General features: G+C 40.7%; 1 protein-coding gene across 2 annotated transcripts in view; it reads right to left on the reverse strand.

Moving 5' to 3' along the window:
- Positions 1 to 26,012, reverse strand: part of cntn5 (contactin 5) — a 143,915-nt gene that overhangs the window by 42,700 nt on the left and 75,203 nt on the right. For both annotated transcript variants that reach the window (XM_061719791.1, XM_061719789.1), the window contains exons 6-7: positions 10,781 to 10,876; positions 6,863 to 7,066 (exon numbers count right to left, since the gene is read on the reverse strand). In XM_061719791.1, coding sequence (XP_061575775.1) covers positions 6,863 to 7,066; positions 10,781 to 10,876 — 300 coding nt within the window. The remainder of the gene's footprint in view (positions 1 to 6,862; positions 7,067 to 10,780; positions 10,877 to 26,012) is intronic.

Raw genomic sequence — 26,012 nt, forward strand, 5'->3', positions numbered from 1 at the left:
TTTAATGATTATTTATGTGACAAAGAAAAAGGCAACAGTAAATCTGGTTTTCCTGCAGATCCCAGGTGTTTAAATCTCTCTAAATCCACATGGTACATTAAATTATAGACTGTACATGTGTGGAAAAAGGACATTATTCACACCATCTGCCATGTCTTTCAACCTTCCATCTTCATTTTACGTGTCACTCTTGATACCGGTTTAAATCAGCCTCAGAGCATGAAAAATATCTGTAAAAGATAACATAAAAAAACATGAGCCGAATTAACCGGATTGCACGAATAGTGAATTTCAATATTTGCTTCTTTGAAATGTCTGTACTCAAAATCACAAAACGTAGTTACACATGTTAATTATTGCCACATATTTAAAAAGCGGGAAGCAGAGGAAAGGCAAGGCCGCACACTCACCAAACCAAACTACTGGGATGATATACGAGCGACAACAGGAAACAGGACTGCACTTGACAATCCTCATTGACACACCTCGTCAAGGACACAAGTGATAGTGTTTTATCAGTCTCGCTAAGTGTCGTGATGCCTAACACATTCGGTGTAATCCACGGCCCCGGGCCCCGCTGCCGTTGTTTATTCATCTGTACGTTAAGTCGAGCATTTATTTCCATTTGTCAGGATGATATGTCAGATGGCGTTGAGCAAACGTAGAGAAACAAAGGCAAACACCATCATCTGGGATATAATTACCATTATCTGTCTTACTAAATGGGAGTTTACAGCATGAATATTACATGAGCTTTACGCTCTTTTCCCCCTAAAAAGAATGTAAAAGTGCATACATTTATTGGGTGTGATTGGGCACGCTGGTAGACCCTCGTCCTGCATGAATACGTGCCAAAACATATCAATAGACACATATTAGGTGCTGCTCCACACGCGTTATAAAGAACACGTTCAGTAAGACGGATGACCGGCATGACATTTGAGAAACCGTAATTACTATGCTTTTTACGTGTAGCTGACACTTTTTATGTGATCAAATTAATGCAGCAGAGGAGTGGAGTTATTGAATTGTGACCCACTATGTATGGAAAAGGAGTTTTATGATATTTGTTCCAAAGAACTTTTCAATTTCAATCTCATTCTCAACATTTATGGCTCCAAAGCAGCCCCTTCTCATATTATGAATTTGCAATATTTCATTGGCTCTTGCTATAGTATATTCAATACCATATTCAGTCTCAGTGGCTGGATTTGATAGAATCGTAAGAAATGAGGTCGAGAGTCAGTGTACTAAAACATTACCGACCCTTACTTGCAGCAAAGCAATGTATTTTATGTTTCAATTTCATTTATTAATCATTTGATTTTATTTTACTTTTTTCTGTTGTGCTTTGTTCTTCTCCAAATGTATTATGACTGTAACCCCGAGCTAACGGTACTGAAAAAATGTAGCTGTGTTGTGTGTTCTGTGCATTTCGAGGGCCCTCTAAAAAGCTGCAATGCAGGATCCATTTCAAAACTTTGAAATGAAAGCAAAAACAAATACAGCCACTATTTTTAGGCATGTACTCCATCTAATTTGAAAGTTTCTACATTTTAATCCCAATTTAATTGGTCCAACTCATTCCTGGAGAGCGAACTCAGCTTGCTCCAACCGACTGATCTTAACTTTGTTGTGACACCTTTGGGAGACTGTCTTCCCGGGTTCGACGCTCCATCTATAGCACATCCCTGGCTTACACAAGAGGAGTAATTAATATCATAATTGCCTAATAAACCACAAGATCTTTGGTGATGTTGTTTTAATTGATTTAAACTTAATTGATTCTGTCTAATCTCATTATTGGATTTTCGAGGGAGGAAGAAATTACACTTAAGGCTGCTGCCTGTTTCCATTTTGAGAGATAAAGAAAATGTACATGTTAAAAAAATGTAAATAAAAGAGCGATTTTCCGCTGATCTTTATCACTGCAGTAGTAGCTGTTTTGGTTATATCACTATTAGGTAAAGAAAATGGTTAAAATGAGCCCCCATAAAATGCTTTGTCAACCTTATTTGCCTTCTTTATTTTAAAAATAGACATTAAGAAGGTCTCTTCCTCCAAAAACGTCTGGTCTGTTGTGATAGGTCAAAACCAAAACCAAAACTTTCCATCATTCAACACCATTTCTGCCTGAAAACCGCAAGAAAGTGGCTCATTGAATGGAGATGAGTATTCATACCTGAATGCAGGATGAGTCATTAACGATACACTTAAAAATGCCACTGGGAATACCTGCAAAATTACTAGGTGACACATTAACGTCCCTATGACATAAAAATATCAATTTGGTTCCTACAGTGTAGAAGAGAAAAACGTACCTCCTGACTGATGACAAATCCCTACAAATAGATGTCAGTGTAATTATTGTAAATGTGTGAGGAAAAATGTGTCTCATGATAAAAAAAGAAGAGAAGTGGTGAGAAATTACAAGGCCCATACTTAGACTCAAATAATAGAGGTGGTAATTATTCATCCATCCATTTTCTATACCCATTTATCCTTTGCAGGGTCACGGGGGTCTGCTGGAGCGAATCCCAGCTCATTACAGGCGATAGGCAGGGGCTACACCCTGGACAGGTTGCCAGTCCATCACAGGGCCACATGTACAGACAGACAACCAGACACTCACACTCACACCTACGGGCAATTTAGAATCATCAATTAACCTAGCATGCATGATTTTTGGACCGCGGGAGGAAGCCGGAGGGAACCCACGCAAGCACAGGGAGAACACACAAACTCCACACAGAAAGACTCCCGCCGGGCCAGGGAGTCGAACCAGGAACCTTCTCACTGTGAGGCAACAGTGCTAACCACTAAGCCGTAATTATTCATATTAATAATAATCACTATTAACAACAAACAAATTAACATATTTGCTTGTTTTCCTCCCACATTTATCCCTTTTACTGATCCAAACAAACTTTCTCTTACGAAGCCAGTTTTGGTTGCTTACACACATGGAAAACAAAATGTGCAGCCATAAAAACATGACCGGTCACCTGTGCGGGTTAAGTCAATAACTGTTGGAGAATGAAGAAGTGTTTGAAAGTATCTAGTATGTGATAAAGTATTTTCAACAATAAATTAAAGCCTAGAAGCATTTTAAAGCTACTGCCACCACCAGTGCAATTGGTTGTATTTAAACTGAATGACACATCAAAGATGGTATTTGAGATTAACTCTGTTTAAAAACAGTGCATTAGCCCAGAGCTCAGTGCTTAGCCTTGTTCTGTTCAGGGCGGATTGAAATTTGACGATCAATGGCCTCCAGCTGGGTATAATGGAGCCCAGATGCTTGTTTTGATGAACAGAGTCGGGTTGGAACCGGCAGTGGTGAGCGTCTCACAGATCCAGCTTGAACTCTCTGCTGTGTAATAATGTCTTGTTTTTACCGAGGCACAGATTGCATTGTCTAATTGGTCAGACTCCAATGACTGAAGGATGCTTTCGGCGAAGGAACACTTGAGCGACTCCTCTGATGTGCGCCAATGTCGTTTTTCTGAATGTTGCACCCAAATTCACAATACAGATGGCTGGCGAGCGCCGCAAGATTTGGACGGCAAGTTGAAAAGACATTCTTTGACGTAATGGACCCACAGGTGTGGAGATGTGACTGAGCTGTGTGGCACAGGAACAGATCTGTCCTTTAACAAACAGATGAATACAAATAACAGAACATCTCTTGAAAGCTGGTGGGTTATTGTGGCATCGTGCCACAATTCAACAGCTTTTTCATACACGTGCGTATGGCAAATTGGCAGAAAATACTGCTGGGTCGCAGCCATGTATTAACACCAAGACAAAGCCCGCACAAACAAGGCCTGAGCACATGGTTCTGAGAGAAATTAAACCCAAAAGGACCATCCATTTTCCCCATATAGGTGTGAAAATCTGTATTGCCTCCTCTTTGGCTTTCAGTCCACCATTTTGGGTCACACAGGACTTTATCGCCATGTGATCTTGTAATTTGCGCCACATTTATTAGCAGCCATTTTCTTACACACGCATACAAATAAAAACACACAAACACACAAGTGTATCTGTGCTGATATTTCAATTTCATGTTTCAGTTGTTTCCTTTATTGCAGGTGTTGTTGATTGAACATCTTTAATACTTTTAATGAGGGAACTCATTTGTGGTTATTCTGCTCACACCTAACATTTCTTGGTTGTAGGCTAAAGGTCAGAGAATGTTGCTCTGTAGCGCCACACCCGTTCACTTGTTGCTACTCATAGAACTGCCCTTCTTTTTAGTTCCTGTTCTCAAGTGGTGCCCCGTTTTGATTTAGTAACTGTATTACTCATTTATTTTTTACTTTTTTAATACCATTTCATGACTAAACATGTTCGACAACATCATACTCCAAGCAAAAACAAAGGCCTGATTCGTATTGATTGGTTTTGAAAATAATTATTTACTCTGGAAGATTGCAGTAATTTGGCAGAAGAAGGTTGTAGAAGATAAAACATTTAAGAAAAGTTAAACACAACACAGTTTATGCCTAAGATTTTAGACATCTTATTTACAATTTCAATACTAAAGACTCTATTCAACTGGTTTCAACCCAAAAAGCAGGCAAACCCTGTGAAGTGAAACACGCCATCTTAATTTACCATCTGATTGTGTATTGATGTAATGGTGCTAGCATACATATTATATCCATTTGCTAACCCAGACTTTATCTCTTTTTTTTTTTTAGGTGGGGGGGTATTATATTCTTGTTAAGCTTTTTGGTGCCAGATTACGTAATGAGTGGACCAAGTTGCCCTTTGTTGAGTCATGTCAGCGAAGTCAAGTCAAGTTCATTCCTATAGCACATTTAAAACATCTTAATGCTTTGTTAAAAATAAATCAACAAAAGAATCTTTGGACTGTCTACAGCCCATATATCTGAGTACATTTGTTGCACTGGGGAGACTTAAGAGGAATGGTTTGAGATTGAATCTCCTGTCAAGTAGGTAGTAAAAAGCCCTCTGAGCGCATGTTTGTCTGAATGTTACTGCAAATGCATACGTTTATGCAATATTCTGATGTAACAAATGGGAGCCCACCTTTGGTCTACAGTACAATTTCTTCGACCCTTTTGCATAATTGTCCACCAAAGCCAGACATTAACTTGGTGAATGGTTTGAGCCCTGTTTTATATAATATTCCTCTGGCTGAAAGTATTTTCTCTTATGCGCTGCTTGTTTTAAACCCCTACACAGGAGCTCTGTGGGATTTGAGCCCTCTGCTTCTGCTTTTTGAATCATTCCTTAATGGAGCAGGTTGTCTGCTCAAGATAATTTATTTTGAAAGGTTTCTTTGAAAGTAAAAGTTTAGATAGATGGACTTACATTACCTTTTCAGTGCTCTTTGATATTATAGAGACGCAGAGATGAATCAATGACAACAAAGCGTTGGCCAAACCACTATTTTGGACCCTGTTAAGAATGCATTATACTAAAAGCTTGGTCTTGGTCCAGACTTTCATTGCCAAACTGCTGCCTTGTGTCTTTTTCTTGGCACACCTAAAAGACAAGGTTCATAAGTTCAATATCTCTGATTGTACACACATTCGATATGACACCTACTTCTTTTTGCAAGAAAGCGTCTGAGCTGATTTTGCGGGGGCAGCAGGTCCTGGATAAATTTGCAGTTCCTTTAAATTTACGTGCTTGTAGGTGATTTTCTTATAGTTTAATTTCTATGTTGAAACAAAGATTTTCTTAAAACCCTCTTTCCTATTAGCTTTTATTCTGAAGGCTTTAGACAGATTTGTTTAGGTTTTATAATAAAGACTACAACATACCTAAAAAACAACAAGCACATCACGTCAAATTTGTCCGAATTTACAAACAATTATTTTAAATTTTAAAAGTTTGAAGATTTTATTTTTATTGATCTATCATCTGTGCATTTAAATGATTGGAACATATCAATTTAAATAGGCCTAATTAAGTGTCTTGCTTTCATTGACAGAAACAGTATCATGGAAATTAAAATGCTTGTTTGTTCAAACATGTAAAAATAAAAATAAAAACAAATAAAGGTGAGTTTTAGCATGACTAATGCATGAGTCCCCTCTCCTTATAAGTAACAATGAAGAGTCTTTCAGCTGATAGCAGACTGACCACAAACACTTCTGACTGCATTTGCACTCAGTCAGACACACAAAGAAATTCAGCATGGTCAGGTAAAACGTGTGGAAGAATGGGCAGTTTCATACCGTGTAAGAATCTTACAGGAAGGAATGCAATCTTTACAGGGTAGATTTATGTTACAATATCTTAAAGGGAAGAAAAAAAGATCTCCAGGGTTTTCTAATCTCAGCGGTTTTTAGGAACTTTGGTAACGACAATCGCCGGTGTGCAATGCAGCAAACATTTCTTTGTAAAGTCAGATATGAAAGCGTGTAGGTGAAATTCCCGCCTTAATCCAACAAACAGCTCTGCAGCATGGTTCCTGAGAGGGACGTATAAAGAAGCAAGATCCCAGCCACAGCAGGGGCCATTGATTCGGTTAATTTTATGCAGGAAAATGATTTCCCTGATGCCCAGTTTTGCCAAAGCAGGTTGCAAGCAAAGAATGCTCCCCACACTAACGTTAAAGCATTGCTCACTATCTATTTACGGTGTTGTCTGGTGTTTAAAACACCGACACGAGGCTCGGCGGAGAGCAACAGTCCAAGCATTTTTTATTAATCAGTCTGGCCGGAAACATTCAGTCCAGCTGCATTATGAAAGAGCACAACAGCCTTATGTAAAACCTGCTTTTAGCTATTTGTGTAACAGGTTCGGCGAGAGAGAGAGCCCTCAGTGAAACAGACTGAATGAAAGCAGATGAGCTTTATGACGTAAACAACGAAGTTCTCACCGTCGGTTTTGAGCGTCAGAGGAGTTGGAGGACTCAGAACCCTCGCATTGGTCACTGCGTTTTTCACCAGGCAGATGTAACTTCCCACATCTGCCGACTGCACCTTCGAGATGTACAGGTTCCCGGTGTCCTGGGAGACGAAACGCCGACTGTCCTCGGCAACAAATGAGGGGAACTCATTGAAAACCCAGCTGTAGATAATCTCTGGGAACAGACGGGAAAAACATAGAAGTGTAAGAGACAAAAAATATGCCTTAAATACCTCCCCTTCCTCACCACATCTCTTATGTTTGTAAAACATGGTTTTTGCTGATCTATATCCTCGGAGATGCGAAGTAAACGCTCCTATTGAGAGGTAAAACCTTGCGTTTACACCCTGCCTCAGTCTATAGGTTCAGACTATCAGTAAAAGCTCCTCTCAAGCCTTGTGGGATACTAATGGAAGTTGTTGATTCAAGCAACGGATAGGGAAAGATGATAAATAATTACCGAAGCGGCTCAGGAAACCTTTGGTTCTTATCTTTTCCGACATGTAAGACTATCGCTATGGTCTGAAAAACACTTTGCTACAGTAAAGGTGAAGCATCAAAGTGCGTGGCTGGAGATAGGGAAAGTAGCACTGAGGCATCTGGCGATGAAAAAGCAAAGATGAAAAAGGGTCTTGTTGAGCTAAGAGGTGATTTTAATTAACTGGCGATATAATCAGGAGGCAAAACTGGCATGCAGTGTGATGGCCTAAATCCAGAAAGCTTGTTTGTGTATGAATGTGCGCATGCATGTGTTCAGGATCATTAAGCTGCAGGTGCAGTCTTCCGCAGTAAAACACAACCAAAAGGATAAGAGCACGGAGAGGGATTATTTGACTTCATGGCTAATAATCTTTGAATAACTATCAAGGCATTTGCATCTCGGGTGCATCTATTATATTTTATTCATGCATGAGTGACAGTTTTGTGGGAGAATAGCATTTGTCTTGATCCCTGGTAGTTTGGATGTTACTTGTTTTGAATTTGAAAACCATGCTGACACACAGACTTCGGATGGATGTGGATGGAGGTGTTATGACGCAGAGCATTTCGTTAGAGGCTTGGTGTTGTGCTCCTTCCACACAAACATTAGTGCACTAGTAAGATTTGAGGACTGTCAATTAACAATCTGTCAGCATTGTTATTATTTCACCATTTTTTCTTGAATCAATGCACTGATTTGAAAAATGCAATCACCTGACCATATAAGATTTTTATATATAACTCGATTTATGATGAAAGTGGTTTCGATAGGAAGACGTTTCAAATCACAAAATAAGAATTAAACACAGGTTTAATTGCTAGATTGTCACTCAGAGGACTGCTTAAGAGAGTGAGGGATTCTGGGAAAGGGGAGGAGCATCAACATGAACCGGACTCTTGCTGGAATCTTCGCCACACAGACATCACAGAACAAACAGTTTCGTTCAAAAGGATTCCATTTTTCATCTTCATGAAAGTGAAACACAATTTACCAAAGACATACTTAACAATGGATCTGAGCCATGAAATAGAAAATAATACTTTTTCACATCTCACTGATTGCAAATCATCTTCACTCATGAGACCTATCAAATTTAACTGTCATTTAACCGTCTCTGAATTCCCCCACAACCTATTTAAAGTTGAAGTCTCCTCGTAGTATACATTTTAATTGCAACAAACTCTCTGAAACATTCAGTGACAATTTCTAGGTCTATGGCGCTTGAGAAAAAGAAAATTTTTAGCTGCTGGCAGTCAGGGGCCTGTTTCAGAAAATGGGTTACGTGCAAACCCCGACTGAACTGAACGTGGCATGGGGGACACTCAGTTTTCTCATGTAGATAGCAAAGTTACTTTACGAGAAATAGGGTTAAGTGAAGTCTACTTAGGGATATAAGACAAAATCTACATTCAGACTGCAGGTCTTAACGCTCAATCATGATTTTTTTTTGCCAAAATCTGATGTTTTTTTTTTGATTTCACATTAGTATTTTAAATGCATCTCCTGCCAGGCTTGGTTGTGAACAGGCTTGTGTCCTGAAGCGACCCGCGTGCATATTAATACGAAGTGACCACACAAACAAGGATACAGCAGCAGGGGGCCTGAATGATTTCCTTTTGATCAATATTCTTAACACTGGCCACGTGTGGAGCCGTGACCGGCTTCACCTCACATTGATCACATAATAGTGACGTCAAAGAGGACTGAGGCTCGACCTCACGGTCTGGACCGAGAATATCAGATCCCTGGCCGATGCAGCCCTGCATGTGAAAGGGACCCAGGTCTGGTGTGAAGAAGGAAAAAAGAGGATTTCGTGTCATGGGAGTCTTTCAGATGGCCGAAAGAGAATCAGTTATGAGAAAATGAATAAATTCTGATTTGGTTTGCTTTTGCCTGCAGTGTGAAGGCAGACATGGAAACATGAGCTGGTTCTTCTCTGACTTCCCCTCTGCCTTTTTGCCTTTTTGAAGGGAAACAATCTTATAATTCTGAAGACATCTGAACAACGGGATGTCCTGTTGACTAAAGAGGCTACTCCAGTGAGAGTGGATTTGTCTGGAAAGTATATTGAGGATCTGAATAGAAAGGGAAAGACATTTTTCTCAGTGCGTGACATTTTTTCCACACGGTTTCATAATGGTTACACATCCACCCATCGTATGCCATTTCTTCATACAGAGTATTTTGTGTGCAGTGAGGACGGATTCACCAGTCCCTGATTAACGTTATTAGCACTTACTGACAATGTTTTGGTTGCAACATCAGAAATGAGCACTGATGGGCAGATTTGAACAGAGTAAATGTGAGCTAATACCAGTTATCTTATATCGGGGGGTTGGGAGGAGATGGCGACCTTTTCTACAGAGAAACCTGGTTCTTTAGAACTACTTTGGGTGACATCACAAGGGGTTTGTCCAGTTCTTCTTATACAGTGTATGGTTGTAGCCAGCCTGCCATTGGTCAGTACATAAACAGCAACTGCTCCAACAGTGCAGACCCCGAGGTGTTTGTCGATGACAATATATATGATCCTACATACTGTTGAAAATAAATATGTGGTCCATGTGCCACTGAGATTGGACTTAATATATTTTCTCATTTCTTGGTTATTTTTTTCATCACAGTTATTCAATGCAGACCGCAAAAACAATAATGCAAAGATTTGAAACTAATCTCATTAATTTGAATCGACTTTCAACAGATTTGAGTACTTATTGATCCACTGGGACACTGCAATGCAAGCAGTTTAACACGAGGGTCTTCCACTGTGCCATTACAACTGTGATCCCGGTCAATTACAGTTCATAGCGGCCAAGCTGCTGCAAACTGCAAATGGCAGGAAATCAATATTTCCATCATACTGGTATCACCCCAGTGTTTGGCGTTAATGAACTGTCAATTATATCATTCCTTCAAGAAAAAAAGAAGAAATTTACCAAATATATAAAATAAAAGATTCCATGAATAAATGCTGAGGATAAAAGAAGAGAAAGAAGAATTTGTGGATGCAGACAAACAACATATATAAACCTGATACCTGGATGGAAAGACAACCTGGATGTCTCACGGGCCACAAAAGAACTGTAGAGGGATATTAAATCCAAACCATTCAAGATGTGCCTATGGTTTGTATTTGTGAAACATTTCTTTCAGTTTAAAAATCAAGCCTGTGTGCTTGCTGAGAAACTACCTCACCTGAGAAAGATAGATGGATGGATGAATAGATAGAAACAAAACTAATCACCACAGTACAAAGCAGTAATTAGAGGCCGGTCATTCACTTGGGTACCAGAAAAAAATGACCTGCGCTGATAGAAATGATGATGAGGAATGATGGGCTAATGGACAAATGGGAAAGAAATTAATGAACATATCTAGTGTTTTGACTGCCTGAGCATCTGTACCTACCTGGAGAGTGAGGAGGAGGGGTGCACATCAGCACCACACCTTGGCCTTCGCGCACCGACACCTCACCCCGGGACCTCGGACTGAAAGCTCCAAGATCTACAGCAGGATACAAAACACCACGCTTGTCAGCAAAACTCCATAATGAGGCCCATTTAAGATGTCACACAAAGGGTTTGGATTAGGGGTGTGCAAACAAGGGTACCTCACGATTCGATTCGATTTCGATTATTGGAGCTTCGATTATACGATTCTTCGATTATAACGATTGTCGATTCGATTCGATTATTGGTGCCACGATTCTTCGATTATTGTGATTTTTAATGCTTTTTTCCATACAAGATTGATTTTGTCTTCATCTGTGGCTACATTTGTAAATAAATAGCCAATCAATGAACTCAGTTCCTCTAACAACACTCATTAAGTAAATAACAAGGTTGTTTGAACATTTGACATGTATTTTTCAAAGACACAAAATAACTTATTTTATGACTATGTAAACATTTGCTCTTTGACTTACTTAACTTTGACCAGGGAAAGCTGCACTTGCATGAGAGCCCCCTCTATTTAGTGTAAACATATCTGCCATATTTCAAGTCAACAGTAAGAAATGTGCATTCTTGAAAATGAAATGATTCTGCAGCTTATTCAGTCTGGAATCTGGATAGGATAACTTAAAAAAAAAAAAAAAAAAGTTTTTTTTTTTTTTTTTTTTTTTTTTTACTGGACCATAATCGATTACAAATCGTCACGTGATGCATCGCGATGAACGACACATCGATGAATTGCACCCACCTCTAGTTTGGATGGTACATATCGAGCACTTTGAAATGATTAAACTAGGAACAATGACAAAGACCATTGTCATGTTAAAAAGTAGACATGTCCATCCACAGCCTGCACCTTTCAAATCCACTCTACTCCCTTTCATTTCACTCAGTGGATTTGAATAATGTATAATAAACACAGTCTAATATAAATATTACAAGGGAACTGCGTTGAGATGATAAAGAGGCAGCAAACCACTTCAGTTACGCTCATTTTAGAATTCAAATGATAATTGATGAATTAGATGTCGAGGACCTCTTTGATAACTATAGTCATAATTAGTCGTTCTGCTGGCGGAGAGCACAAATGCGAAAAATCAAGCGATGGGCAGCTGACCAGGCGTGGTCTTTATGTCTTCACTGCTTCTGTTCAGCAACTTTGAAGTGAATTATTACGATGTATGAAGAATTAAAACAGAACGCAGTTGAAACAGACCCGGGAGATTTTTATTCAAACAAGCAGAAAATGATCCATGATCACAAAAACATCGTCAGGGTGGATAAGGAGAACAAAGAAAGTGAGAAAAGGGGAGAAGCATGGAGAAAACGGGAGAAACCCGTGAATGAAACTGAGGATTTAGCTGTGAATAAGGCGGATATACACACGGAGGATGGTGGTGACTAATGGCAAACAGGTGTGTTCAGGAGGACTCAAAACAGGTGGAGACAGAGCAAAGAAAACCCAAATGAACACAAAACAGGAGAAGAAAATGCTAAAACACGAAAGTCCAAAGGGAATAAAATTAACAATAAAACAAAGAATACAACACACATTCATTAAAATCGAAAGCCAACTAGATCCAACAGCAAACCAACAAATCCAATAAACCAGACAAATATTTACCACCACCACCTGCCTTTCTGACACATTTGATAATGACCGTGGTTCAGCGGCTGCAGTTTAAAATCTACAGAATAACAGCCGAGCAAACTGACACTTTTTTGTCAGTACTTTTTAAATTCCTTCAATTTCCCAAACATCTCCACGATCCCATCTCTAATTTCTCCTCATTACGGCACCGGCTGCAGGTTCCATACAAATTTTATTTTTTAGATAACACTCAGTATCACCCAAACGATTCGACGCATATTAAAAAGTTGAAAGGCAAATAGGGTAAAAATCTACAAAACCAAAAGTTAAATGGAGCCATTAAAAAGAGAAGAAAAAAAGTCCTGAAGTTCCAGCAAAAGAAGATCAAACATGTTTAAAAAATAGCAGACGGGAATAAATAATTCATATTTCACCTGACAACAACATGACTGTTTTACTTGACATCAAGAGCGTTACTGTGGATGTTCCCTCCCCTTTACTTCTGAACCGTCAACGAGATATTTGTTCACCAGCTTCCCTAATTTCATGAATATTAAATGTGCAGCTCAATAAAAATGGCACAGCGTGATTACAGTTCATACAACAGTACAGTACATCCAGTTTAAAGGACTCATTCCTCTGAAATATTCTGCAGGCAACCTAGGATTTACCATCATTTTACATTTGATGCAGCAGCAGCAATGTTCATCAGAGAAAAAAGTATACGGCTACCAACAAAAACTTTCCAGAGTGTTTACCACGTAAGGAAGGTAAAACAGATGAGCAGCTTGTCAAAGTCATCTCTCCAAATGACTGACCCAACAACACTCCCAACCACAATGTCTAGTCTGGGAAAAAGGCAACGGACATTCATGAATTGTGTGGACTTTTTTCCCATACCGTTAATGAATGAATGTGGTTTCCTTTGCAAACCGCAGATGAATTGATCTTAATGTTGTTCTGCAAATGTGCAACAACATGATCACTGAAGCCTCCTCAAGGATTACAAGTCAACATATGTCCATACAAATGTTTCAGATCCAGGGAATCGCTGACAAATTTGCTGCAAGGTGCTCAAAGTAAACCACTTATTTCAGGGTCAGTTTGTCTTCAATCGATGGACATTAACAAATGGTACTGTGGAGCATTTCCGACTAGGGTGTGTGCCTGTGCGCGAATCTCTCACTGCTTGAGCCAGAGCATCCCTTTAATTTCATTTGTACTGTACTGCTCATAGCGGCTCGATACCTGAGCTGCAGCCAGACTCACGACTGCGGAGAGAGAAGAACTCTTTGGGGAAAAAGATCCCCCCCCCCTTTTCTGTCTGCTGCCTTCAAAGTCACGGCTGAAAAGCAGCCCAAGTGTGAGTTCAGCTGCTCAGAATTTCAAAACAAAAAGCGCTGAGGAAAAAAAAAAGAGAAGCATCTTACTGAGACATCTTTGGAGCAGAGTACATGACCAGTGGATATAATATGGAGAACGTTGACTGAATCTTTCCTCATTCACTCTTAGTCTTCCTTTTTCTCAAAATAAGAGTTGAGTTCTCTGCAAAAGCTTAACATAACAAACCTCTGCACTTGTGGTTATGGCTGCACATCTCAAGTCTTTTTGTAACCACTAAAATTCAATAAGATCAATGCAATGTGCATTCATTTAGCATGGTTAGTTTTAAATGTGTTAATATTAATATTACCAAGGTTTCATGTGAAAGGATCAAATACTCCAAGGTATATCCAAAATCCTATTTTATTATAGTGGCATTGGAAGTGCCAATATATTGCACATTTTCTGATATGCCCATATATATATATATATATATATATATATATATATATATATATATATATATATATATATATATATATATATATATATAGCTGTCAAGGAATGTGTGTATCAGACATTTTTACAGCCTAAAAATCATTATTATCCCCAGCTGTAAGGTCATAAGGCAACAAAATGGCAAAACAGTCTTCAGCGACTTTAAAGGCAGTCAACCCTATAGAAGCCCAAATTACACTTGAAATAATGCTATTTCTTTGAAAACTGGGAACTGCATTGAGGCAGAGTTGCAAGCGCCTAAAATTGGAGATGTTTTTGCACAAAGGTTTATAATTGGGCATGTAATCCCCTATGTGAAGCTAACTCTGCATGAGTTACTCCACAACACACATGTCAGATAGGTCTAACCTAGGGCTGAACGATTTTTGAAAATAATCTAATTGCAATTTTTTTCCTCAATATTGCGATTGCGATTTAATATCCGATTATTTTTTTCAAGGTCCTGTTCTCATGTATTTTTCAACTACACAAGCAATAAATCAGTCTTTTTTATAATAAACATTGCCAGATTTATTTAAAGCACAGATTACAATAATAAAGAAAACAAATCTGTGCCTTTACCTCTTTAACACGTCCACACATGGGTCGTTCTCTCTGAACCCAATCGCACGACACCAAACCGGGTTAAACTTTAGGCAAAACGAGGCGTAGTTTGATAGAAAAACACAGAAAAACTCCCACAGGGAACAAAAAACCTTCCTCACAGGCAGTACTCGAGTTGTAAAAAAAAATATCAGGGGGGATGGTGGATTTTATCATATGGGGACAGATAATTTGTGATGATTACAAATAATAAAATATATAAATAAATAAATATATATATATATATATATATATATATATATATATATATATATATATAAAATAATAGCACTGACCAAAACACCTGCAGAAATACTGCAGGAATGACATAGCAGCAGTTAAATGCAGCCTTCTGTAAGCTTTAAATATCCACTGGGCTTACATCAAATACATCAAAACACAACAATAAAAAACAGTTTTCTGAACTTATCAATATGACTCTGTCCTTCACAGGATAAGTAACATGGATCACTGCAAAAACTCAAAATCTTAACAAGAATATTTGTCTTATTTCTAGTTAAAATGTCTCATTTTAGTAAAAAAAAAATCTCATTACACTTAAAGTAAGACTCATCACTGGAAAAAACAAAAAATGTCACCTGTTTCAAGTAGATTTTCACTTAAAATAAGTAGAAAAATCTGCCAGTGGAACAAGATTTTTTTGCTTGTAATAAGAAGATAAATCTTGTCCCACTGGCAGATTTTTCTACTTATTTCAAGTGAAAATTTACTTGAAACAGGTGAAAATTGTCAAATAAGTTATTTTTCTGGTGTTATTTTTCTGGTGATGACTCTAAATGTTGAAATAGCAGTAAAACCACATTCATTGATGAAATGACATAAGGGATGGAAAGGGGGGATGACAGTTTTACAGGGGGGGATGATTTGGACTGTTTTTATTTCAGGAGGGGATGATTTTGACCGTTTTTTATTTCATCCCCCCTCAACTCGAGTACTGCTCACAGGGAACTCAGAAAGTCTTCATAAATAACTCAAAAATCACAGAGAGAAAAAAAACCACCAGCAAATTAACAAACAAACCAATAAAGCTCACAGAGTTAACAAAACGAACCAGCAACTCGCAGCCGCTCTGTAACTTCTCCGGAGAGCTGACGGGCTGCAGGTCGTTTAAGGCTGATTTATGGTTCAGCGTTACACCAACGCAGAACCTACGCCGTAGGGTACGCGGTACGCACAACGTACAGTGCGCGTCGCCGCGTAACCTACGGCGTAAGCTCTGCGTCGATTTAACGCGGAACCATAAATCCGGCTTCACAGCGCGACTGCCCGCCCGGCTCGTGCTCGGCGCTGCGCACAGCTCGGCGCTGCGCACAGCTCCTCGCCACGCCGACTCCGCGCTCATATATTTAATACATTTATAAAGCCCATATATTTATAAAGCCCTGCCTGGCCGAGCCCTAACTCTGAGGCCATGGTAGATACAGTAAGTTACAGGCGGACATGCGGCACTGTTGACTTTTTTTCCCTGCCGGCAACGTGACCAGATCACGTGACCAGATCACGTGACTGGTCAAATCGCAGCCTTTGCGGTTAGAAAATCTCGTTTTATCACATCGCGATATTATCGCAAATGCAATTAATCGTTCAGCCCTAGTCTAACCATCTGTTTGAAGTCTAAAGGCAGTGCAATAAACGCTTTAAAATATTCAGAGGACAAGTAATGGTATGTATTTGAATCAGGTAAAGCAATCAGCAACTGTGCAGCTGCATGGAAATGTGCAGCACCGACACAGAAAAGGAAGAAAAAAAAAGTTCCCCGCTGAGTGATAAATGTCCACCATTTGATATGCAGGGAGACAGAAGGAGGGTTCTGCATTCAAATGTGTGCTCCGGGGCACCGTTTATTTGTTTTTTGAAGGCTTTTAAAGGGCTGCATTTTAAAAGAAAAGTATACTATACAGCCCGCTGATGCTGCTGAATATCTTGACAACATGAAGCTGAAGGAACAGTCACATGAATGCGGCACTTCACGCGGTAAACGGCCAATTATTGGAAAAAGAAGTCTGATCACGAGATGGAATTTCAATAGTTGACACTCTGCTGATAATTGCTTGTAATAACACAAGCTACAGTTGTAAACAACTGACACCACAGAAAACAGTTTTGCATCTTTCATCTCCTCTGCTTTCTGTGTCATCGTCTGTTTACGAAGAAGGGGCTGCGGAGCGGACGACAAGTGAAGCAGACGCAAGGCTCTATCTCAAGTATGTATCTCTCCTGCTGAAGCTGTCGATGCTAGTTATCCTTCCATCCAGCGAAAGACAACAGGAAGGGGGACAGCACAGGCAATTTATCAAACAACTGTTGAACATGCAGCGCACAGACCTGCAGAAACCTGATGCTCTTTCAGCAGTCAACCCGCTGCTCCCTCGGCATCCACAACCACTATGTTTTACACATACATATGGATGAGCTGCAGAGGAACACCTATTAGACGGCAGGACCAAATGAGTTCCAGTATGTTTCCTCCATACAAACAGTTTCTACAGAGCAGTGGGAGCAGTTTATCTAAAAGGCTGTCTAGACGGAGGGGCTCAAGGATTTTAGAAACAAAGAGTGCATCAAGGCTTTTTAATGCCTCCACCTTGCTCATCAATGAGGAGATTATTTGTTCTCATTTCATGAGCCTGCCGGAAAAAATACCCGCTATAATTTCTGCTCTTAGACAATGGTCTCATAGTGTTTCTTTGACAGTACAATGATTCTGTTAACTGCTAACTGTTTCCTGACGCTACACAAAGAATAATCAATGTTCCCACATAGACATTCCCGGCTGGGTTTTCAGTTGGGATCGAAACAACAGTTGTGACAGATGAGATGTGGGAGTTGCTGCTGAGTCAGCAATACAATTGAGCCACACATTTATTCAGTGGGAGACATTTCAGAGGTTGGTTTCCAAGCCTCTAGGCCACAGAACCTTTTTTTTCCTCTCTTTCTCTCTAGCTGTACAGCACAGCGATCAAGCATTGTGGTTAAGAGTTGAACAATAGAACTTTAATAAGTAAATATAAGCATTTTCTACAGTCTGAGGTTGGCGTAGCGTGTCTGTGCTGCACCTTTCTCCAGGTCACGCCTCCAACAGGCAGGACACCGGCTGACCCGTCGGCCAGAAAATGACCTGTCTGCTAGAAAATCCAATTTGGTGCAAAGGTGGCTTAGGTGAAGCTGATGTGTGACAAGTGGCCGTCATATCGGCTGACACAGCTACCAGTCACCAAAGCGTGACCCCAAACATATCATCTGCCATTCCCAGAATATCGATATTTAACGGTTAAGAATTCAATGTGGAGACTCCACAAAGTGCAATCACAACGGCTGGGCATCTGAACGTACACAACAACAGTTTAAATTACATCAGAAGTTCTTAAACAGCGACTGGGCGGGTTCAGGTTGCAAAGGGATGGAAAGGTTTCCAGTAAATGTATGGAAACATCCCGTAAACTTACCGTGGGAAGTTAAAGGGGACCTATTATGAAAAACATGTTTTTTCTTGCTTTAACATATATAAAGTGGTCTCCCCTCACCCTGCCAACACAGAGAAGGAAGAAAGCAACCAGATTCTGCAGTGTCTGTACAGCCGCCCGGATGAATCTTCCCGTGTCATGTGACTTTTACGAGCCGTTCAGATTTTGCTCCTGTCGTGACGTCACGACAGGAGCGAATTCCATAGGTCGGCCTCCGCTGCTGAAACCACGCCCACAACTAACTCCGCAGGCCAGAGCGTCCGCCATTGTTCCGAAGCGGGATATCGTGTGGCTGTTTCAACAACAAGGGACAGTAAAAATTAGGTTTTGCATCAACACTTACCCTCATAAAAGGATCAGTACCAACAATACGGACCCGGCAACTGCACAAGAGTCAGCGGTAAGTGACGTTAATTTTTTTACGTTATTTATATTTGTCTACAAGTATGATCTTTGCATGGGTTAAGTATTTAGCTCAGCTCCGGACAGAGCATGTGAGCGGAGTGGAGCGGCGAGAATTTCCGCTCCTCGCTCACAAAGGTTGTCCCCGCTCCGCTCCGCCCTCAAAGTCGCAAAACGCCGCTCCACCCATAACCGCTCAGCGCTCCAGTAACACTGCACCCCGCTCCGCGCTCCGCTCCGCGCTCCGCTCCGCGCACCGCTCCACGCACCGCTCCACGCACCGCTCCAAAAATGTTTGCATGCATATAAAATGCACATGTTTACCTGAAGCCTTAGATCTAACCAGAGGTGGATGAGAGAGAGAGAGCGAGAGAGAGAGAGAGAGAGAGAGAGACAGAGAGAGAGACTCAGCAAAGTTACGTTCCTTGCAGCCAGTCACGGAGCCGAGAGGAACAATTAAGCAGAGCCGACATACGTTTTAAAGTCCAAAAAATAGATATTTACTGACAAGAAAAAAATAAGAAAGTAATTTCACCTAACGGAATTAGCTGGTTTAATACACTTTTGTTTATTAACCTTTCCCGATACAATTTTTCATTCACTGTTCTCCTCCTATTGTATAGGCTACTTTCAATGTCTAAAACAACTAAAGAAGAACAACAATATTTTCAGAATATAAAATATTTATTTACAACACTTTGATAAAAGATCTTAAGGTGCAAAACACTCAAATTAAACGAATATGGCATAAATGAACGTTCTGTTTGCAGGCTTAGTTAACAATAAGGCTAAAAACCGAACAAAACGTGCCTTTTAAAGTGCCTAAATCAAAGCCTGCATTAACTGAGCTGGATCGGGACATTTTTCTTAAAGTTCTTCTGAATTCACTTTCAAAAACACCAGTTTGGCCAAAGTCGGGGGCTTCAGACTCATGCGGTGTGTTACCGGCCAGCCCGGTCCCCTTTAAGGCGGTGTGTGTGTTCGGGTGTGTGTGTGTGTGAGACGTGTGGGTGCAGCGGAGGAGAGAGAGGGAGATGCAGGTGTGCGCGTGTGGAAGACCGGAACACGTTTTTAGTTACTTTTTCATTGTGTCCTCCGTTAGTTTCAGTAGTCGGCCCTCACGCGTTTTGTTTGCTCTTATTAGATGTTTGTAATAAATGTGCGAGGTTGCACGGACAGCATTTTTCCTCCGTCCTTTTTTCCCTTCACTTTCCCCGGACTCCTAACGCCGGTTACCAGCAACGAGCCAGAGACCGAATTAAAATACCAGCTCTCCCAACTACGGTTCGGAGATAGGACTGGAAAAGAAGAAAGGTAACAGGTGGTTTGTGGAGAGGTTTGTGGGATATGTTTGGACACGCATCGGGGCCGTGAGGGGTAACGGAGCGAAACTGGAGCGGGATGACGCCCCGCTCCACCCGAATCATCCTAGAAAAAAAACTCCTGCTCTGCGCTCCTTTCCAAATTCGCCGCTCCGCTCCCCCGCTCGCTCACGCTCCGCTCCGCTCACATGCTCTGGCTCCGGAGCACCGGGGCTCCTCACCGGACCGGACCGGTGAGTGGCTCGGGTGGCTACAGTGTTACCTAACGGAGCCACTCACCCGTAACACCGGAGCTCTATTAGTAATACATTTTTCTTCTGTTCATGGTTTCAGATCTTCCAAGCAATGCACCTGGAGCTGTTCAACGACACCTTCAGAAGACGCATGGTCCTTCCTTGAGCCAGCAATAGTGCATACATGTTATTTATATACAACTTATCTTCTTTTATTTAATTTTTTTTAACAATAAAGTTGCCATTTGTGAACCTTTGTGAACACCGTGTTGTGATTTCTTTACAGTTAACATGATTCATTTGTCTTGTAACATAAGAAATGAAATGATGAGGAATCGGATCAAATAACCTGTACCTCGAGCTGCGTGACATTGCACACTCTGTCCACACTGAAACCGTTAAACTCGCAGCCAGTTAGGACAGTCTAATAGAAAATAAAGCAATGGAATTTATTTTGTCACTGAAGCTCGCTCGCATGGGACACGCTTTGTGTACGCAGCCGGTGCCCTCCCCTGCTACAAGTCATTCAGGCAGCCAATCAGCACAGAGCCTCATTATCATAGCCTGCCCTCCCCTCAGAATCACTCATAGAGAAGGAGGATAGAAGCGGTAAAAATACATTTTGGAAATATATTTACATAATTTGAATTTGTTAATTAAACTTTAATACAACAGATAATAATGTACAGCACAGTATTTACCTGACTAATACAAATAAATCCTATTCAACTGGCTGTGGCCTTGTTGGACTCTTCTTCGTGTTGACAGTGGTGTATCAGGGCTATTTGTATTCTGCAAATTTGCAAGTTTAATCTCTAACATTCCTCAGAGTTTTTTTTGTGTCTAATTACAACACCTAGTCCGCCTCACAGTTGTGCGTTTATGTGTTTGTATATTTTTCATGTAATTGGCTCCACTTCACAGCTATTTGGGTGGCGAGAGCAGGATCTTGCAAATCAGAGAATGCACAGGGTAGAAACGTCAACACAATTACAGTATACAGGGAAATTAATGTAGTGGGGGGAAAAAGTCTCTAAATATTTATGAAGTTTCCTTAAAAAGAGTAGACCCTCAACATTAGCGATGTCCAGATCCAGTCATGTGATCAGAAATCAGGGACACATAGCCACACATACACACACAGCCACACAGACATATACAGTACATACACACTCACACACACACACACACACACACGCGCACACACACACACACACACACACACACACACACACACACACACACACACACACACACACACACACACACACACACACACACACACACACACACACACACACACACACACACACACACACACACACACACACACAGCCACACGTACACACACACACACACACACACACACACATACACATACACACACATAGCCACACAGACATATACATACACGCACACACACACACATAGACATACACATTGGCTTGTTCACCTGCATGCTTGCTCTGTAGTTTTTGGGGTTAGATAATCGCGGTAGCCTAGCTCAGATTGTGATTGGATCTCGAGATTTGGGACGGTTGCTGCTCGTGTTTTGGCCGGTTCCGTGTCGGTTTTGTGTTTCGTTTGTGGTTTTTGTTGCAGACTTCCAGTGCTCGACGTGTGCCTCCATGTGTTTTTGCCGATGTCACCCCCCCCCCCAAAAAAAAGGGTTTGTATGTGTATATATATGTATGTGTATGCATATGTATGCGTATATATATGTATATATATTAAATATAGTAACAATGCACATATATATGCCTTAGGTTTTTACCAGCATGGTATTTACCATTAATATGTGTGCAGACAAGGAAAAAAAAAAAAAAAAAAAAAAGAAATCAGGGAGGATCAAGTGATTTCTGAATGATCTGGATCGGGTGGAAATCATCAGATTTTTTTCATTTTTAATTTCCCTAAATTACATCATCTGATTAATAATCATGTGCATGATTTATTTTTTGTCTATTAATAAGTTTCACTATTAACACTTAGTCAGGCAGGCAGTGGGGGTCACCTAGTAGTTGTAGCTAGTGACCTGATGTCAGTGTTGCCAATTTAGGGAGTTTTCGGACGCCTCTAGCGACTTTTTTCTTTTGCTAAAGAGCAACTAGCGACAAATCTAGCAATTTTTTTCAGGGTCTCATCGAAGACTTCTGTAGACTAATTTCAAGGTTGATATCGCCCTGGCTCTTCTCAGTGAGTAGCCCGCCCTGCCGTGAGCCCGTACCAAAGCACCCTCGGGTGGCTCAGTCACCCAGAAGCAACAGATCTTACCTGCAGTCACAGCAGGAGACCTTCACCTCTCAGCCTCCAGACAGCAAAAAAGCCTGGTGTTCATAAGTTCATGGCTGGCTGAACTTGCACTAACCCAGCTCCGTAGTATAATAAATGACAACAGCTAGTCTTGTATCATTCTAATTAATTACAATTAATATTAAAGGGTGCTGCACTGGCCTATCGTCAGGATAAAGGAGGAAGGTTGGGATTGGGATATATATCTCCCCCATGACTTCATCCCCCTCGCCTATAGCATCTATCACAATTACATATAAAATGTAACGCCAACTGTACTTCCTTCCTGAGGAAGAGAGCAACCTTGAAGTGGGCTCCTCGGCTTTCCAGAAGTGTCTACAGTTTGGAAATATCTAAAATTGGATGGCGGATGCAGCGCTACAGCAACTTAATGTTGGCAGGTTTTTCTACTTCGTGGATTGCCAAAGCATCGGATCGGGACTCTGTATGAGCCGATACTCAAAATCAAACTTAGCAAAAACGAGGTGTGATGGGGAAATCTCCACTAGCCATTACTGATCAACGGAGTGGTGAATGTCACCGCCCTTACGCAGCTCAGTGTCAGCTGCGAGTCGCTCGTGGGCTCCGTAATCACACATCAACTTCAAGCAGACTGTGTGAGAGGCTAAAGACACCTGAGCGTTTCACTTCACAGCAGACACACTGTTGAAACTGTTAAATACATTTGACAGACAGCCTGTCAAGGATATACTGTGTATACTGTATTTACAGATGGTATTTTATTAATAGATGTGTTTCATGAGTAAAAAGCTGTTGCTGCAACGCTGCGGTTTCAGAGTGCTGATATCTTTTTTTCATAATTTTGAATAAGAAGTCACAAAGCAATGCAATCCAGTAGGTTTCTGTACATATAATAGATCTTTATAGCAGTAAATTGTTTACCCTTGCAGATACACAGTCCACATCAGGCTCACATGAGGAGCCGGCCGCGACCGCTCCACTCCAGCATTGAGGTGATGGGAAACGATGGCTGCTGCTGCAGCCGTCATTTATTACACTTCCGGACCGGCGTCTCAGGCTCCGCAGCCTGAACATTCGCCTGTCAGGTCGTGAATGACATCTTGGAACAAGCTGAAGGTGGTGTGGCAACTAGAACTCGATTTGATTTCATCATGTCCCGTAAACCAAAGCTATGGATTTTAGCAGACAACTCTGAGCTTCCTGAGGAGGTCAGAGCCATTGTGTGGTTGGGAGAGCAAGAGGCTACGAAAAGTATTGGAAGAACTCTTTCAGACCTCAGGGGGAAAATAAAGTAAAATCTTATCTGCAAAAATAATTTGATATTAAAATCCTTCATGAGACTCAGAAACGAAGAGTGCAAATGTAAGGTTGTACACTTTCACCGAGACTGGTTGGCTCAATATTCAAATCGTCACAAATCTTACAAAGAAAAGTTGCTGTTGCTTATAAAATAACGGAGCACAGTAGGCCGTTTCAGGGATATGAATTTTGTAAGGGGAGGGGGGTTATGTTTTCCTGAATCTCCGTTAAATTCTGGTGCCACAAATAAGCTCTCAGCAATTGAAACTTTGAGAATCGCTGGATTAAACGAAGAAAAAAAGAGGTCGCTTGGCGATGTCCCCAGTTACTTTAGCACATCCAGCTCATTTGAGGCCCCGGGTCTTGCTTCAAATCCTCGTGTATCCGTGTTGGAGGTTGTGTGGCAAGCAGCTATTAAACTCTGTGTAATGTCTGTATTTGTAATCAGGTTTGAACCTTAATAAACACAAACACTTTATTCTAACAGTTAAAAACTGAAAGTACCTACATAAACTTTAATAAAAAAACACAATGAAGAATCAGTATAATTAAACAAGGCAGTTATCCTTTAAAACACAATGTCTGAAACACTACGATAAAAAAACAACAATATATTAAGTATTATCACAATGAATTTGACGGATATTAAAATGCCATGCCAGTGTACGGTGATTATGCGAAACATTTCGTCTCAACATGAGGCTGAGGCGAATAAATCAGGGTCTAAATGTTACATTGCCCATTTTCAGGCAAGTTGCATTTTTCAAGCTTTTTTTTTTTTACATACATATGTGACCCTTGAGTCGAGAGGAGGAGGAAATGACAGGACAGATGAGGGTACATGTCGAAAATGTTGCTTGTGCTGCTCATAAACTCGCAGGGCCGCTTTTTTTTTTTTTTTTTTTTTAGCTCGAGTCTGTGCTTTACCATCTGGGCATTGCAGCCTGCCAGCACAGCCTGTCTTATATTTAAAATAAAGTCTTTTTGAGGATTTTTTTTCGCTTTCTTTGATCACACTGACACATAAACTTTCTGTTCTGTTGGCTTTAAGATAATAGTATGAATAAAAGAGAATTCCATCCCTTTTTTTCCTGACTGTATAGTTTCGGGCCTAATCTAGCCATTTGTTTCCCAAATAATGCTATTAAGACTGTAAGTCCCCTTACCAACACGGGAGACCGTGTTCTTTTCTTTCCAGCTACAGCTCAGCTAGTCAGAGGGGTACGCTGCCTATAGAAATGCCAATAAGACCGCTATGGCCATTGGTCCTCAAGAAACTGTAGAGCACAGCAACAATGCATTCTCCTCTGAGAATAGCAGCCCCGCTCGGTGTGTGTGCTGCCTTGGTCTGTGATGTGTTTTGGAGGAAAGCCAGGGAATTACTGGGGGAGAAAAAAAAGTCATTTTTTTCCCCCCTCTCATTCACCACTGAGACGCAGCATTTAAGAGCAGCTACCCTCCTAGCAGTGGAGCTATAGTGTATCAGACAGAGCAGGTGGGAGCTACATCCACCAACAAACTGTTAAAGTCGACAGCATCACATTTATTCACCCCTGGTACCATAGCAGGACCCAGACAGACAAAGAGGGAGGAACGAAATGTGTTAAAAGCCAAGATACAACCTTTTCAACTGGCTGTGGCCTTGTTGGACTCTTCTTCGTGTTGACAGTGGTGTATCAGGGCTATTTGTATTCTGCAAATTTGCAAGTTTAATCTCTAACATTTCTCAGAGTTTTTTTTGTGTCTAATTTCAACACCTAGTATACCTCACAGTTGTGCATTTATTTGTTTGTATATTTTCCATGTAATTGGCTCTAGTTCACAGCTATTTGGGTGTCAAGAGCAGGATCCTACGAATCAAAGAATGCACAGGGTAGAAACGTCGACACAATTACAGTATACAGGGAAATTAATGTAGTGGGGGGAAAAAGTCTCTAAATATTTATGAATGCGCCTTAAAAAGAGTAGACCCTCAACATTAGCGATGTCCAGATCCAGTCATGTGATCGGAAATCCCTCAATCAAGTGATTTCTGAATAATCTGATCAGGTGGAAATCATCAGATTTTCTCATTTTTTCTTCATTTAGTTGTAGCTAGTGACCTGATGTAAGTGGAGTTTTCGGACCCCTCTAGCGACTTTTTTCTTTTGCTAAAGAG

Source organism: Cololabis saira, chromosome 4 (assembly GCF_033807715.1).
Source record: "Cololabis saira isolate AMF1-May2022 chromosome 4, fColSai1.1, whole genome shotgun sequence".
In the NCBI taxonomy this organism is placed as follows: domain Eukaryota; kingdom Metazoa; phylum Chordata; class Actinopteri; order Beloniformes; family Belonidae; genus Cololabis; species Cololabis saira.